At 36.5% G+C, this 16,441-nt stretch overlaps 4 protein-coding genes and 1 non-coding gene across 7 annotated transcripts; 3 read left to right on the top strand and 2 right to left on the bottom strand.

The window, feature by feature from the left end:
• Positions 1 to 7,401: 7,401 nt before the first annotated feature.
• On the top strand, positions 7,402 to 7,916 carry LOC110411542 (SAUR-like auxin-responsive protein family). The gene has a single exon (XM_021421745.1). It carries the CDS (start codon positions 7,402 to 7,404, stop codon positions 7,885 to 7,887), a length of 486 nt encoding a protein of 161 aa, XP_021277420.1. The 3' UTR covers positions 7,888 to 7,916.
• Positions 7,917 to 9,739: 1,823 nt separating this feature from the next.
• On the bottom strand, positions 9,740 to 11,556 carry LOC110410675 (chaperone protein dnaJ-like protein). Of its 2 annotated transcripts, none has more exons than XR_016350878.1 (3): positions 11,404 to 11,542; positions 11,001 to 11,143; positions 9,740 to 10,417 (listed from the first exon to the last, which is right to left on the bottom strand). XR_016350878.1 is itself a non-coding variant. In XM_021420500.2 (3 exons), exons 1-3 carry the CDS (start codon positions 11,554 to 11,556, stop codon positions 10,326 to 10,328), a joined length of 372 nt encoding a protein of 123 aa, XP_021276175.1. In that variant the 3' UTR covers positions 9,746 to 10,325. The 2 variants fall into 2 exon arrangements, 1 of the variants encoding a protein (XP_021276175.1); XM_021420500.2 differs by having other exon boundaries at positions 9,746 to 10,412; positions 11,001 to 11,132; positions 11,404 to 11,556.
• A 280-nt stretch (positions 11,557 to 11,836) lies between these two features.
• LOC110410674 (Nucleotide-diphospho-sugar transferases superfamily protein) lies at positions 11,837 to 12,900 on the top strand. Its single transcript, XM_021420499.2, has one exon. It carries the CDS (start codon positions 11,837 to 11,839, stop codon positions 12,854 to 12,856), a length of 1,020 nt encoding a protein of 339 aa, XP_021276174.1. The 3' UTR covers positions 12,857 to 12,900.
• A 1,237-nt stretch (positions 12,901 to 14,137) lies between these two features.
• LOC110411098 (uncharacterized) lies at positions 14,138 to 16,114 on the top strand. Of its 2 annotated transcripts, none has more exons than XM_021421119.1 (3): positions 14,138 to 14,344; positions 14,720 to 14,975; positions 15,404 to 16,114. In XM_021421119.1, the coding sequence occupies exons 1-3, from the start codon at positions 14,279 to 14,281 to the stop codon at positions 15,775 to 15,777; spliced, it is 696 nt and encodes a 231-aa protein (XP_021276794.1). In that variant the 5' UTR covers positions 14,138 to 14,278; the 3' UTR covers positions 15,778 to 16,114. The 2 variants fall into 2 exon arrangements, with proteins under 2 accessions (XP_021276794.1, XP_021276795.1); XM_021421120.2 differs by having other exon boundaries at positions 14,210 to 14,344; positions 14,646 to 14,975.
• A 164-nt stretch (positions 16,115 to 16,278) lies between these two features.
• On the bottom strand, positions 16,279 to 16,405 carry LOC149527575 (small nucleolar RNA snoR77). Its single transcript, XR_016350937.1, has one exon. It is a non-coding gene; the product is annotated as a small nucleolar RNA snoR77 (small nucleolar RNA).
• Between the last annotated feature and the right edge of the window lie 36 nt (positions 16,406 to 16,441).

Below are 16,441 nucleotides of genomic sequence, written 5' to 3' on the forward strand. Positions count from 1 at the left end.
ATTATTATTATTATTATTATTATTATGCCAGGAAGGAAAACCACAGCCCACTACACAAGACTTTGCTGTCAAACAAAACTTGCCACTATATATTTCTGTGGCATTATTTACATATATATACACGTGCCATTTAAAACCAAATCAACTCCTCCTATACTACTATACTTCTAGCTAATTCATAATATTGGAAAATTTTACTCAACTGGCTATTTAATGAATAGGGTACAATGCAGCATTTTAAAACAAGGGCTGCCTATACAGCTTAGTCCAGTTGATTAAGAAATGAGTTTTCTTTCTTTGTGTATCAATTGTGGATTTTCTGAATTTAGAGTTCATTGAAAGGTCTATGTCTATCAAAGCCATAAAATATGAGATTATGAGTAATGGGAAAAGAGAAATTCAAAACTCATAATTTTTTTTTTTCACTTAGTGGATGTTACCATCACTTTAACCAAAGGATAAAAAAAAAAAGTGGTATATTATGAGGCAACTTTTGATGAAATAATATTCTCTTTGTTCATCTTTAATTCTTATCAAAATTAAGATAAAAATTTTGATTTTAATGTTTTTATATTAAAATTTTAAATTTTTTTATAATATAGATATCAATATTTTTAACATAAAAAAATAAATTTTTTAGTATGGAATATCTAAATTTTGAAAAAAAGAATTATATATTCTAAAACATTTTAAAAAATTATATAAAAGAAATAATATAATAGAGAAATCATGACAACATGTAACCGCTTTTGTTTGTGATGTGACTGTGAGTAGCACTTAACCTTAAAGCTTGTCAACCACGATAACGCCACTAGTTGTTGTCAGCAACACGACTTGTCCATTAATTATTCTCTAATTACAAAGATATTCACATATTCATGGATACAGACACATCAAATCATGCATGTTCCAAACTCAATTAAACCAACTAAAACTGTTGTGGTCATTCCCACAATTGGGAAAATGAAGCTCATATTTACACTGAAATGAAGGTGGACAATAATGTTGGGCTGTTCATGTATTGTATACATTCCTGTTAAATGTAGTAATGAAAAGGAGAGGGAATTCTTTTCATTAAATATTCACATAATTAGTTAGTTTTCTCTAATTTTCCAGATGAAGTTAAAGGAGTCTGGCATATATAAAATGAAAATGAAAAAGATACATATGTAGAAGTGGGTGAGCGTGATGTCTACCTTCATCATGGCAGAGACCCAGAATCGACGTCCGCTGGCATTGGTTCCGATGATGGTAGTGAGGGGCTGAGTCCGGACCTTATGCAATAACCAGAAATGATAAGCTACGGTCATCAGAAGGCCTAATGGCACCAAAGTAATGTCCAAATAACATGATCTCCACTCCATCTTTCTCTCTCTCTAGCTCTCTCCCTTGCCTTTAGTACTGCTATTGGTTTAGTGATCCTACTAAGAATTAATCTGGGACCTAGACTCCTTTTTATAAGGCTTTGAAGGGAGTTGAGTTTCACAAATGGACACAGTAGCATTTGATGCACTTGGACCTGTTTGAACGCGAAATTCAATCCCACAAAACAAACCAACCCACCTGCTCCTTGTATTGCTATTTCCTACTACTTTAAAGCAAACCCCTTTTTCTCTTTTCTTTTTTTTTTATTAATAATAAATTTATGGACGCAACTCAAGCCTAATTATTTGCGGGACGACACATTTGTCAATTGTCTCATTCCCCACTTTACCATATTATTATTATATATGTGTGTGTGTGTGTCTCTCTCTCTCTCTCTCTTTTTATCGAAATAATTTTTACTTTTTGCATGCATGCTCTCGGCTAACATTTAGCCATTAGCATTTCCTACATTTACCATGACAGAATCTGTCCATAAGCATGAGCAGGTATATTGTATATGCGCACAAGTGAGAGAGTTTAGTTGGGCATCCTCCAAGGTAGGCAAAACGCATTATGAGTAGCAGATCAGAAGCTAGGTATTAAGAAAGGAATAAATCTCCATCATCTACAGCTACAATCTCACTATATACATAGTCATTCTCACCCTCACTGATAGTTACCTATCAAATCCAAATATTAAAAAGCATTTTAGTCGATACAGTTGGAATTCTAGAAATATATATTTTTCGAATCTCTAAAAGCTAAAGCATAAATACAAAATTAATGTAATCAGTTGTCACTGGCTAGCTAGGGTGATTCAGGTACAAACTAAAGAGAGAAGAGAATACCAGTAAAATTAGGTAAGGAAGAAAGATCAGAAACGGGATTGTAACTGGGAAAGGCAAAGTAGAAAGTTAGAGAGTCCAAAGGGTGATTGATCGAGAGAGTGAAAATCTGACAAAGCGCAGAGATGAACAAGTGATAAGACAGAGACAGAAAAGGAGAGATGAATTGCTCCAAGCCCAACCCACGACTTTCTCCTGAGTCAAGGTGACACTCAATTCACACAAATCACAAGGAAATGAAGGAATGTGTTTGCTTGCGTGAGTGTATGTGTTTGCACGCATTAACTTCAAATATTAGAAATCTTCCTTGCGAAGAATAACTTAAGAGAAAGAAAACCGTTTCAGGGTTGGTTCGGCATGGACGAAGAGTTACGTTCAAATTAAACAAACCACACAAGTTTTCCATCTCATCTGTCCATATATAGTGGACGTTACAACTTAGAATAGTGGTATACACGTGTGCGGAACTCTCTTTCAACTTTGAAGCTGATCAGGACCGAGGATTAAGGATTGATCAGGAGGATTCTTCACCACCTATTGTTTCTTACATTATATTAATGTGCATATATATATATATATATATATATATATCTCAACTCCATTCACGGCAACCTAATTAATATGACCTAATACCAACTTTGTCCAATTTAAGAATTGGAACCAATTGCTACATATACATGAAAATAATCCCACACTGCTGCTCATTGCTTAATCTAATTTAGATGGAAACTACTTATAAACCCATACAAAAAGGATGATCCTGTGTTACAACACCATATAAACAAATTAAACATAAATCATGAAACTGTTAGGTGGAATCTTGGGTTGGGTTCTTATCAGTTGTTTACCCTTGTCCACCAGAATCAATATATTCGGTTAACATGATGTAAACATATGATGAAATTCTGGTTTATTCTTGATTCTTGAAAGAAGAGGAACTATCTACGTTGTCTTTGAATCCGATTCAGCCTCCACCATTTGTCAAATATTCCATTAAAGAATCATTTCTTGACATGGCCTTCATCTATTCCTTTAGTTTTGACAGGCCGTTCTACCTTTTTTCTTTTCTGGAAATTTCTTCTACATATGAATCCACAATTATTCTCGGAATGTTTCATTAATATCGCCTTTCTTATCAATTATCCAGGTAACAAGTAGTAGTTATTAATTATTTCAACTACCTTTGCTTTTTCTTTTCTTTTTTGAATGTTTGCATCTCATGATTCAGTCTAAATACAAAACAATTCATGCTTATCAAAATATTATTCTAATTTAAAATATAAAAAAATCTTTTTTATTAAGGATTTATCATACCCTTAATATTTCTTTACAGTGAAACATATATTTACTCTAAAATTAATTGACATCAAGATAGAATATACATGTACGTCTTTCAATTTATTATACATCAATCTAAGATATCTTTAATTTTAATAAATTATGATTTAATAGTCACAAAAACGAGAATGCTTGATTTGAGTGAGATGATGTCCGGTTGATTTGAGTGAGATGACATCAAGCCATTCCCTAGCTAGGCTAGCCAGCCATGCTGCTGCTATCATGAAATTATATACGAGTGCCGAGTAGTAACTCTTTTGGTCTCCAATGGTGTTGGAATCCATGAGAAAAGGGGGAAGAAAGGAAACCTCTGATCTAATGAGCAGTTTGCGAATTGCAACCTTTTGCTTCTTCTTCATTTTTTTTTTGTTTTGGTTATCTTTCACTTAAACACCTATGATTCGATTGGATGTTGATGCTTTTCTGATTCATATCCTTTTGAGATTTATAATGTTAAATATATGAAGTGGGCATATTTACTTGTTTAAGTATACAATGGCAATTCGTTGTTATGAATCATAGGGTATAAAATCTCTTCCTTTTCACTATGGCAAAAATATAATTAAGGAACATATATAGGTTTAATTTGGGCACAACAAATTCTTGAATGATTATCAAGTCTAGCTAATGGAAGGGCAGGAGAAGTAATCTTGGATCTTATTAATTAGCCCTCTTAATTTATTAGGAACAATTAACAAATGTTGAGCCACGTGTCTATTGTTTGTGAAAGATTTCTCATTAATAGGGTTTAGTACTGGAAGGGATTTGAATGATTGTTGTAGTTGGGTTTCCTTTTTCCATTCAAAGTCAAAAAAAAGAAAAACCAATAAAAAGAGAAACAAAAAAAGGAAGGGATAAAGAGGGAAAAAGATGAGAGACAATACACATATAGTTTATATATATATATAGTTGTTGTTTATGATGATAACCTTTGCTATATAGTACATACGATAGTAAGTAGCCATGCAAAATAATAGTGGGAAGCGCATTAATACATATGACCAAAAAAGAAATATCAAAAGGGACATATGGTTCATCATCAGCAAAGCAATAAGCTGCAAAAAAGGCTTTTGTTTTTTTATCTCAACACTATTATGCTACCCTTTGAAACTTTCTTTCTTCGGATTTTTTTTTTTTTTTAACGTCTACCCTTTGAATTCGAAAGGTAAGTAATCTTCTTTGATTCAATGAAGAAAAAAAAAATGGAAGAAGGGAATGTGTGCAAGAATGATATGAGCGTGGCCAACGCTTTAAGGCAAAGTCGGGGGTGTCCTTTGTTATGCTGTCAAGGTGGGGTTCCAACTTCCAACAAATGTCCTTTGAAATCCAGATAGGACCATATTCAATGGCAAGTGCTCCCGAAAATGAATTTGGGTTTCTTTTACAAAGTTCTCAAGTATTTTTTCAATTCAATCCATGTAATCTAAGTCAATTACGTTTAATGGTGGGTTTATCTTTATTTTTCACTTTCTCTTTTGTATGCATCATCAAAAAGAGCTGCTTGCATTTGAGTTTTCCCTTTCATAAAGAAATTTCTTTTTTCTGCAATAAAAATAGAAAGAAAAGTGGCTTTGGTCTTTGATCTTTGATCTTTTCCTTTTCCTTTTCCTTGTGCTCTAAAAAGAAAAAGCTTGCTTGTCCGGACGCATCACTCAGGATGGGACAAGACCCCAACATGCGCCCCTGCCCCCCATACAAACCCATTCAATTTCAAAAACAAAGGAAACCTAGGATTGAGAATTTGAGTTGGATTCGACAGTCGTTCCCAAAGTTTTGGATCCAACATTGGGCCCCCCAGAAATAAGCCCATTTTGAAAATCGTAGTTGCTGCTGGTATCACAGCACATGAACACAGCTGCAGCTTCCAAGTTCCAAGACACATGCTTGTCGACTTCACTTCAATGCTTCTATTTCTCTACATCTCCTTTATTTTATATCTATATTTTATTTGAAACTTTTAATTAATCCTGGCATGGTATATGGATCTGGTCAAATAACTTCTTTTTTTTTTTTTACATTAATCAAGATATATAGTATTAATTAATGAAGTTATGAACTATGAATTGTAAAATTCTTTCACTAATATTTTTGACTTAGACAGTTGAAGCAAAAATTTGAGTCCTTCCTAGTTGTATGACACTGACATCCGTCCAAAGTATACTCAGAAAATTAAAAACAACGTATTTATAATTAATTAAATAGAATCTTTTCACTTATTAGCTTAAGTAGATGTGACTAGAAAATTAAAATTTGAAACAGACAGAGAGAGAGTGTGTAGATTAGTATTTAGTAGTCTTACCTAAAAGATCATACGCAAAAAGTCCAATAATACATAGATATAGAATTAGTTGCAAATTCCGAGTGCTGTTAATAGCTATATGATTATGATGTACCAAATTTTTAGAATGTGTTATGAAAAGAAAATTAGGACAGCTATGTACTCCATTTAGTAGTATATTTGTTTAGTGTTAATTATTTGATTTGCCATTGATATCTTCAACAATCATTTGGAACTTAATTTCATTCCATGAAAGGTTACGGATTAATGCTTAATTAATACTTACTCTTTGATTAGTTTATTATGGTCAGAATTAATGTACATAGCATTAATTATTTTTGGGAGAGTAAATTTATTGTTAGAAAATAAAAAAAGACGAAATTTATGCAATTAATTCACTCTGAAAAGTATATATATATATATATATATATATGTAGCAATGCATCAAAAACTAAACAAATTAGTTTAGATGAGTGCAAGATCACCTACTGATTGAAATTTGAAGAACCAATCAGCAGCAAATGTCAGCTTTTGGTGTTAATTTTCCTCAATTATTTGGATGATTAGTAGTGAGTAGTACAGTTGCGTTGCATGTGAAGGTTTCTCTGAATTAGTTGAAAAAAGCAGCTAAGCAAATTAAGAGCCTGGGAGTGCGGATCACGTTAGCCTTGCCATTCAAGCGCTGCGTTGCCTCCTTGATTATCATGGTTTAATCAATTTGTGTTGTCAGGATATGTATTTTAATACTGATTGGATGCATCTCTACTTTAAACCTGCAGCAGGTCAGGCTAAAAGCTCACATGAATGGAAATTTGTTTAAGCGAATACCCATGCAGACATTTCCTAATGAATTCAGTTCAAGTAGCCACCTCATCTTAATTTCCTTCGATAGCGAATCCGGAAAGAAAGCATGTTAATCACTGTGAAGCCTTTCAAACCCAGGCGTAGGGTTCTGCAAACCTTAATATCTAGGGTATGGCGTAATGCTGTATCCACTTTCACATGGGTTGAAGCAAAATGCAATTCCCTATTTCACGACAGTCTAGGCAAAGTGATTCTACTGCTAAATTGACTAATTAAACAAGTGATATCATATGCGGGTACAGGTGAAGTGTACGAGGTGGCTTTGACTGTTGGGGCGGTTTGCATTGGAAAAATTCGTCTTTAAGCACAGTCGGAGAATCTCAGTTGAAGGGCATTGTTACTATTAGTATTTTATTTAAATACACTAATCCATGCCGACTGCTATTTCATTAATTAATGCAGCTTCTCACCCTTTCCCCGTATTTACTCAAGTCTCAGGATAAAACAAGCAAAACTTTGATGGGTTTTCGGTTTAATAAACATTAACCCAAAAGTATAATATTAATAATCTATTCTTAAAAACAAAATAAGAAAAAAAAAGGGCTTCTGCAGTTCATACTTGAGACTCGTAGATGACCCCAGAGTGAAGTCCCAACCTCTATAAATTCAAAGCGCCGCTGCCCATTGGCAAGAGAGCTGCATGCACATATAGCAACCGGCAGCAGCAAGCGGTAACAGAGGAGGAAAAAGGAGAGCGGTAGGAAAAGTGCTATGGATTCCAGCAAGTCTAACAAGATCAGAGAAATTGTGAGGCTTCAGCAAATCCTAAAGAAATGGAGAAAGCTTGCGAATACATCAAAATCTAGTGGCAACTGCAACAGTAGCAGTAAGAGCATCAAGTTTCTGAAAAGGACACTCTCACTGTCAGATAACTCCGTCCGTGAAGCATCGAGCAATACCGTCCCAAAGGGCTACCTAGCTGTCTCTGTAGGAGAAGAGCAAAAGAGGTTCATTATACCCACGGAGTATTTGAGTCACCACGCATTTCACCTTTTATTGAGAGAAGCAGAAGAGGAATTCGGGTTCCAGCAGGCTGGTGTTTTGAGGATTCCTTGTGAAGTATCCATCTTTGAGGGCATCGTAAAGATGGTTGAGGAAAAGAAAGACTTATGCTTCATGCAGGAATCCCTGGGATACTGCGCATCAGAAAGTCAAAGAACTCCATCTCACCATCCCCAGAGCCCATTGTGCAGATAGCTTCTCCTAACATTCCATCTTTTGTAACGTTTGTCACCTTTTTTTTTCCCTATGAGTATTATAAGGTGATCATGTGTCATGTACGAAGGAGAGAGGAACATCACATAAGTCGTTGTACTACTGTAAGAGAAAAGTGTAAGAATTGATTGAAAGAGAGAAGAGAACTTCGATTTCGAAATTGACTGTCAGTCTCATTTGTCCTGGATTCATAAGAAAGATCAAAGAAAATCCCGTCCTATACATAAATCGTATAACTTTTTCCAACTCATAGTGATTTCCATAACAAGGGTTTGGTTAATGACTCTTCAGTTTTTATTTGGTGTCAACATTGAAACTATCTCAGATGCTACTTGAAGTACTCGTACATTTGAAGTGCTGAAGTCCTCTGCCTCCCTCCGGGGTTGCATAACAAGAAGTCCTCTCTTGGCCAACGGGAAAACAGATTAAAGAAGAAAAGAACGCACTTATTCAGGTTTCATACGTTCTGCTAAACCAATTGCTTGTTAACTTAGAAGCCAAGATCTCACCAGCTTCTATCTTTCAATGCCTTTAAACTCTTACGGAGTCTGGATAAGGAACATTTCAGAAACAGCTTGTGCAATATAATATAAACTTCTGTTTGAGACTGGAATACTAACATAAAGGAGAAATAATTCTTTTACTCGAAAAAGCCAAAAGGGAATTAATGCTGCTTGATCAGTGGCATGTGCTTCTTCTTTCAAGTTATGGCAATATCTTCTTAACCGTAAGTACCTAACAACTCCCCCTCACGAGATGCTTTTGAGGAAGCTTAATGATATGAAATGAAACTAAGTATACAGCTAAGCTAGATTCAGCAACAAGTACTGTACGGGTGAATGCTTACAGATTAATGTCCTGTTCTAGCTGTCTCTGATCAATATATCAGCAACCATTATTACCACGTGGGATTGTGTCCTTGTTATTCAAAATCGTCAAAAACAAGGACTAAAAGATGTGTTTACAATGGCAAGTGCAGTATTCAATGTGTTTCATTACGGAAATGATGATTTGAAGGCTATTCTATTAGCACTGATATCAACTAGAGCTGCATGATAAAAACTGAAATTCTGACACCTTTCTAACTCAATCTCATGCATCCATTCATTACAAACTCAAGGGGAGCATAGCTAGCCACATGACTCATCACCCTTTTTTAACAACTTAACACACAAGCATTTATCATATGATCCTGACCAATAGCATTGAGTCAAATTCAACACGCTTTGGTAAGATCCAATGGACCAGGAACCCACCACATGACATCTAAACCAAAGGTTACAGGTATGTGTTAATCCCAAATTCATAACCAGAATTGTAGCTAGAACTAGCAGTCCATATACTACATTACTACACCACATGAATCACTAATTTGAATTAATTTAAGCAGCATTTCACCCTATGCAGGCCTCCGATGTGCCATGAGCACATGCAACAAGTTTCTTAATTTTTCAGATTATGCGTTATAAGTTTATTCATCAATTTTAATGCATAACCGGTGATGTCATAGCATATTAGCTGCTACAGAGTCTTTGCAGTATTTCACCAAGTTTTAAGTTTTGCCTTTCAAAAAAAAAAAAAAAAGAGTTAAGTTTTATAAATTATAATGGTATATCATAAGAAAAACGACAATGTGGGTTTAAAAGCTGAATCCAGATTGGAAATGCGTGGTAAAGTTTCCGAGTTAAACCAGCTTTCTTTCAAATAAAACTTTATGGAATTTGAAACACGGCAAAGATTGTCAACACTTCTCAGCTTAAGAAAACAAAGGGACAACTGCCCAGTGCCCATAAGGTTGTTTGACAGAATACGCTTATTTCTTGCTATCATATAACTCAGTAACATGTTTTCAAACCAGAACACTACAAGTCTACAACCATCTTCACATTTATTCTCGTTACTTATGTACCTTGTAAATTTGATAAGCATTTGCTAACACCTTGAGATATACAGATAATTCATCATCACTTCCTGCCATCACATTCTGTTCAGAAATATGTAAGAATCACTGTCAATACTCTGGAGTAGGTCCAGGATATATAAGCCTCTATTCTATGGTTCTGAGGCTACTGACAACCAGCCACTTCAAGGACAATGCTTCAATTTACTTAAAACCACATTCCTATAAGCATTCAATCGACTTAACAACAATATTCTGTGACTGCAAGGAAAACCAAATTGACTCTTTTATTGTACTCCATTTTTATCAACAAAGATATACAGCAAGTCAACGGTCACCCATCCAACAGATGTCACAGCTCATGATATGCGCATTAGACATTAGTAGATGCCTCGTTTCTTCTTGAGAGTTCAAGAAAAATACAAAGAAGGACAAGGAGAAAACTGACATCAAACTCCTCCAAGAACAATTCCACAAGCACACTAGTTGAATCTTTGATGAATAAACCGGCAAGGTGTGCTCAGAAGGTCAACTCTTCACCGTCACTACTGTTTGGGAAGGTGACACACTTGAACACTTTGCAATTTGAACACAGAAGATAACCAATCTGCACTACAGTTTCAAATGAGAGGTTTTCGTTATTGATATCATCAGGTTGCTTGGGATGGATCCACAATAGCTGGTAATTTGGGAGGAAACATGGGGTATACCTAATTCTGGATGGCAGCCACTACAAAATTATAGCAGTATAGAAGACTAGAGCCACCAATATATCATATACATGATTTTAGGCACACAAAACAAAATTGAATGAGAGTTATTCTCCATTTTTTCTGTGGACGAGGAATCATGCCTTCTACATATTCTTGTGCCCCATGTATAAGCCTACTTCTTGTCTTTCTACGCAACCATCCATTGATTTCCCTTTCTCACATGATATTTAAGCCAAGCTATATATCTTAGCTTTGTTAAAGGAGCCATCATCCGGCAAACCAAAAATATAATTTCTTAATTTACTTAAGCATCTTTTGTTGTTCTCAATATATCATTCCATTGAGCAGTTAAATCAGCTATGCATATCTAGTCTTTGTGGTTAAAAAAAAAAATGGCAGGCAACCACTTTAAGTATCATAAACTGATGGGTGAAGAAAAAGGTATTCAGTGGACTAGAAATCAGGAATTCAGGAATACGCACAGCTCTACAAGATGGGCATCGACGGTAGATCCGCTTGTTATCAGCTTTGACATTGGTTTTTTGTCCTTTACAGAAATCACAGAGCAACCATCCTTTACCATTGCAAGGTTCACACATGATCCTTCCATCAACCTTCAACACAACTGGAGCAGAGTAAGAATACAGTCAAATGAGGCCAACCGGCCAAACGTTAGAATAATCCCTTAGCAGGTAAACAAGAGGAAGAGGGCCAGCCCAATTTAATTGAACAATTAACAGATCACTGGAAAGAGGTATGTTTGATGAGGAAGCAATATCAGCGGAAGTGTGTTAGTTATAATTCCAACAGGAGTGAAGTTGCAATAGTAATATGCATGCGGATACAGAACAAAATTGGGGGAGGAAAGCAGAGGGTGAGAATGACCTCTGGTTGCAGTTGCTGGAGAGGTGCACAATACAGGGGTTTGCAGAAACGCCTGGTCCCTGAACCTACTGCCCCTGCAGCTGCTGGCATTGGCATAACGGTAGTTCTTACCAGATTGAGCATCGACGGCGGTATCGTCATGCAATTCGCCATTATTTTATTTTTGGATAATACGCAGAGTTGGGGGCAAGAGGCAAGTGGTATATAATTTTCGATTTGCGTCAGCAATATCTTATCTTAGTAATTAGTAACAGTAATTCTCAAGGAGAAGAATACTTCAATATAAAGGCCTGCATTTATTCCAAATTACAAAAAGGCCACCAGGCAGGCAGGGATGCACCAACACCACCGGCATGGCGTGATTTAGGAGCAACTTTGGTGCTGGTTGAGTAACGTGTAACGCATGGTTGCAACAGCCCGAGTTTAGGCAGAGATGGGGGCATATGCAGTTGCGGTCTTCCTCTCCGTCACGCTCTCCGTCTCATTTGTGTTGTCTCATCGTACGCTCTCTCCAACTCGGGACACAATCTCATCATCAGCATGCCACCCCAGCAACCAGCCCCACCCTCCTACTCTCAGATCCTCTCAGTTCACCGTCCTCATCAACGGTTATTCCGAGTCCCGCCTCCCTCTCCTCCACTCCATCGCGACCACTTACTCTGCTTCCCCGCTGGTATCCTCTGTACTGGTCCTCTGGGGGAACCCCTCCACCCCACCCCTTACTCTAGCACAATTGGCCTACAATCTGTCAGTCTCCTCCACGGGCAGCGCCGCCATCTCCCTCGTGCCCCAATCCTCGAGCAGCCTGAACGCCCGATTCCTGCCGAGGTACTCGATCCGGACACGGGCCGTTCTGGTGTGCGATGACGACGTGGAAGTGGATCCCAAAACGGTGGACTTCGCCTTTAGGATGTGGAGGTGGAACCCGGAGCGTCTGATTGGAATATTCGTGAGATCGCATGATATAGACATGACAAAGAAGGAGTGGATTTACACGGTCCATCCGGACAAGTACTCCATAGTGCTGACCAAGTTCATGATGATGAAGACGGAGTATTTGTTCAAGTACAGTTGCGAGGGTGGGGCCCCGATGCGTGAGATGAGGAGGATGGTCGATGAGATGCGTAATTGCGAGGATATTCTGATGAACTTCGTGGTGGCAGAGGAGACCAACGCGGGGCCTCTGATGGTGGAGGCCTCAAGGGCCAGAGATTGGGGAGACCCGAGAAACGAAGGCGAAGACGGTGATGGTGGCGGGATTAGAGTGGTGAGAGAGGTGGGGTTGAGCAGTAGGAGAGCGGAGCACCGCAAGAGGAGAGGGCATTGCATAAACGAGTTCCATAGAGTTTTGGGGCGGATGGCCCTCAGATACAGTTACGCCAAGCTGGTTTCTTCTGTAGCTGAGCAAGGGCTTTGCAGGAAAGGCGCCAATTTGGTGCCTTGTGATCACTGATCATTGCAAAATTAATGAGCTAAATAAAATCACTTTTTTTCTTCTTTTGGAAAATATTAATAATCACATTCTCTCTTTTTTTTTTTGTTTATACTTACTAATCCCATTTACTATCACAAAATGCAACACTTATACACTATGAATGAAGATGAGCCTAATGCCTAAGTTTTCAGTTTACACTAATAAATAAAGTTACCTAACCTTACTCTTTAGTCTTTAGTTAAAAGACTCTAATCAATCAAATTTAATCCGTACGAAATTAAATACTCCTGTTAATGTCACTAAAAGATTGATTAGTTAACCTGAACAGAATGTCCAAAACATAGTTTTTGCATGGTAGCTAGCTTAATAGTCTAATAATCTATTAATGGAAGAATTTCACTATTCATAATTGAAATTTGAAAAAAAAAATTTCCTTCAGATCGAAATGCCAAAATGTTTTAAGTAAAATATATAAAGTTTAGAGACTTTTTATGTGAATCTATTTCAAATTTAATGTAAAATTTTTTTTATTAAATTAGAAAAAATGTTTTTCATTCCAAGATATGTTAAAAATTGAACAACTAATACTAACATAATAAGCATTAGTATATAGTAGTCCTATATAGTATCATAAAGTATGAGAAATCAACCACCAAGAATATTGAATGTCCTAAAAGATCAAACTAGTATTGTGATTAAAAAAAATAAAATCGACAAAATAAATTGTAAACTGAAATTGAAGTAATGCTTACTACAGAGGAGCAGCGAGTAACTTTCAATTAAAATAGTATGATTAATTCAAAAATAAATATGGTTAAATCAATCAATTCGGTTGATTTTAATTATAAATTTTGTTCAATTAACTGAATTAATTGATTTTTATTTAAACCATTTACGAGTTATAACATACATAGTAATATAAACATATTATATTGTTATAATATAAATATATATTAATATCCTACAATGTTTCTATTTGATTATTGATTGGATTAATTGATCAAATTTGATTAATTGACTAAAATTTTATCTTCCATCGGTTAGATTAATTTTCACAACACATCTTGATAACCGAATTAATTGTTTACACACCCACTAATATAGCTTAATAGTAAAAAAGGAAAAAGCAAAATGATAAGAGACTTAAGAGTTGAATTAAAAATTACGGGCCTTCGAGGGTGCTGGGAATCAAAAGGCCAGAAAGTAGGGCTGCAGGTTAGGCCCAGGCCCATAGAGATTGGAGAAGGTAGTAGAAACTGCAAAAGAAAAGGAAAGCCGGAGACCGGGAAGGGACTGGGAACCGTGGTGGCATATTTAAGAAGCGAAAACGAATAATAACCAGGAAAACCAAGAGAGGAAGAACAAGAAGGCAAATACAAAGAGTTCCTAACAGTGTTTTTGGTGTCAACTCAATTCTCAATAATCAGTTTTCTTTTTCCCATGAAGCGTAAGGATATCGATGATGATTTCTCTTTCCTTCCACGCTCCACAAAATCTAGGAGACTGGTGCGTTTTTCTTTCTTTCTCTCTCTCTCTCTCTCTTTTTAATTTAATAATTGTTATTTTAATTTCTTCCTGATCCATTCCTATTCTATTTGCTACACATAATCTGTTCAAAGTTGTAGAAAATTATATTCTTCTTTATCCATGTTGATGGCCTCACACTCAAACTCTGGAATTAGTTTCTTGGATGAATGATTTATGATTGCTTTTAATGATTCTAGTAATACCATTCTACTAATCAATTGGACTTGGAATTGGGATTGAATTGAATACTTTGTATATCTTTAATTTTGTTTTCCTATAGTTATGCTTACTTCATCGCCCTCTCTTCTGGCAAAGACAAATTTATGATTCCTCTGGGCTTTATATATTGTAAAGGGTGGTGGTGACTTGCTATCAATCATGGAGGAGGATCCAAGTACTAGGGTTCCTCTGCGACTAGAACATCAAGAGAGGCCCCTTGCAACCACTACCAACAATACCCAATCAAATGCCTCCTTTGTTGATACAATGCCTTCATCCCAAGTGAACGCCATCCTGCTCTATAATTCGTCCAACACCCCGTTTCTAAAATCTCCTACTTCAACAGACTTCTCCATCGTCATTGATTCTGCCTTATATCCAGGTTTAAAGGGTATGTACCTCAGTCTCCATATTGTTCTTTGCGTAATCTTGTGCTGTTAACTCACAATGCGATTAAATTTTGTTTGCTCTCATCATTATAATTGTTCTAAAATGTTCTGTGAATCACTGTTCTGATCATCCTACTGCTTTTTATATGTTCAATTTGGGTCCGGCATCTGATACAACTCTTCCTATTGGCAGAGAATTACTCAGTACAAATTCTGCTTGATGTTGCTACTTCATGTTGTGTTGGTTAGAAGCAGTACAATGGAAGATTCATTTGATGAATTTTTTATTTAAACCACACGCAGGACTTGCTCCGTTTGCCCTTTTTTTTTTCCCTATTGCATGTGAATTCCTTTTCTATAAAACTTGTATATCTATTGTTAAATTAATCTTCTTGTTACTTTTAAAAAAAAATAATCTTCTTGTTGGCAGATCGTTTACTTTATCCAGGAGATTCATGGGCAGTGAAATCAATGGAGGATAAAGCAATGGATAATGGAAGCAGCAGCGGACCAAATGACCGCTTGGCTGTTGTTCCCTGGGTTGCACCTCAACTTGCATTAGCCTCTGGAACAGAGACAGAAATCACTGCCCCCTTGCAGCCAACGGAAGCAGAAGATACGGACAGTGAAATGATGGATGCAGAAGAGAGCGGTGTTAGTAACTTTGCAGGGAAAGGTTTTCGGGATGGTGAAATGGTGGAAGGAACTGAAGCATTTCAGCTGCGGCAGCAGCAGCAGCAGCAGCAACAGCACTGTTTGATGCCACAGTTCCCTCAGAACATGAATACTCCAGTTACTTGGTAACAAATTGGTTGAGTTGCCTTAACGCTTGGATTTGGTAATCTTGATTTGTCCTTCCAAAGGTAGTTGGTACATATAGAATAGAAGACATGGGCACTGAATACCTCTGAACAGATTTAGATGATAACACTAGTTTATCAGAGAGAAACTTGTGTAGAATTCTTGTAGGATGAGTTTGTTCGATCAACATAATTGCCTGTACCAGCATTCAGCAGTATGTTATCTTGCTAAGGTTCTGGCGCGGGGAAATGTTGATTTCTAACATTTATTACTCAATTCCCACAAATGATATTTGAAAGCAACTTGAAACTTTGGGGACCCTGTCCCTGGTGGAGGTAAAGTGCTTATTTGGAATGTTAATTCTGGTTTAGTCTAGTTACTCTTAAACAGATGTTCACCCCTTCAAGCAAACCATCTTCAACTGGATAAAAGCATTTTTAAATCATAAAAGAATTACACAATACTAGACACAGATGAAAGCATTGATTGAAAAGAAAAAGAAAGAATGTACTTAGGCCTACTAGACCAGCTTCAAGGAATAATCTCAGCAAGTCTGAAGAGCAAAAGCAATATTTAATTTGCGAGCAGTTTAACACCCCCTGTTGCCATGGTGAGGGCAAGGAGGCTGCCTGAATTACTACTCGCATATACGCTATACTCTGTCAAA

This window comes from Theobroma umbraticum, unplaced genomic scaffold, assembly GCF_002168275.2.
Source record: "Theobroma umbraticum cultivar Fairchild unplaced genomic scaffold, ASM216827v3 scaffold_56.0, whole genome shotgun sequence".
Lineage (NCBI taxonomy): Eukaryota > Viridiplantae > Streptophyta > Magnoliopsida > Malvales > Malvaceae > Theobroma > Theobroma umbraticum.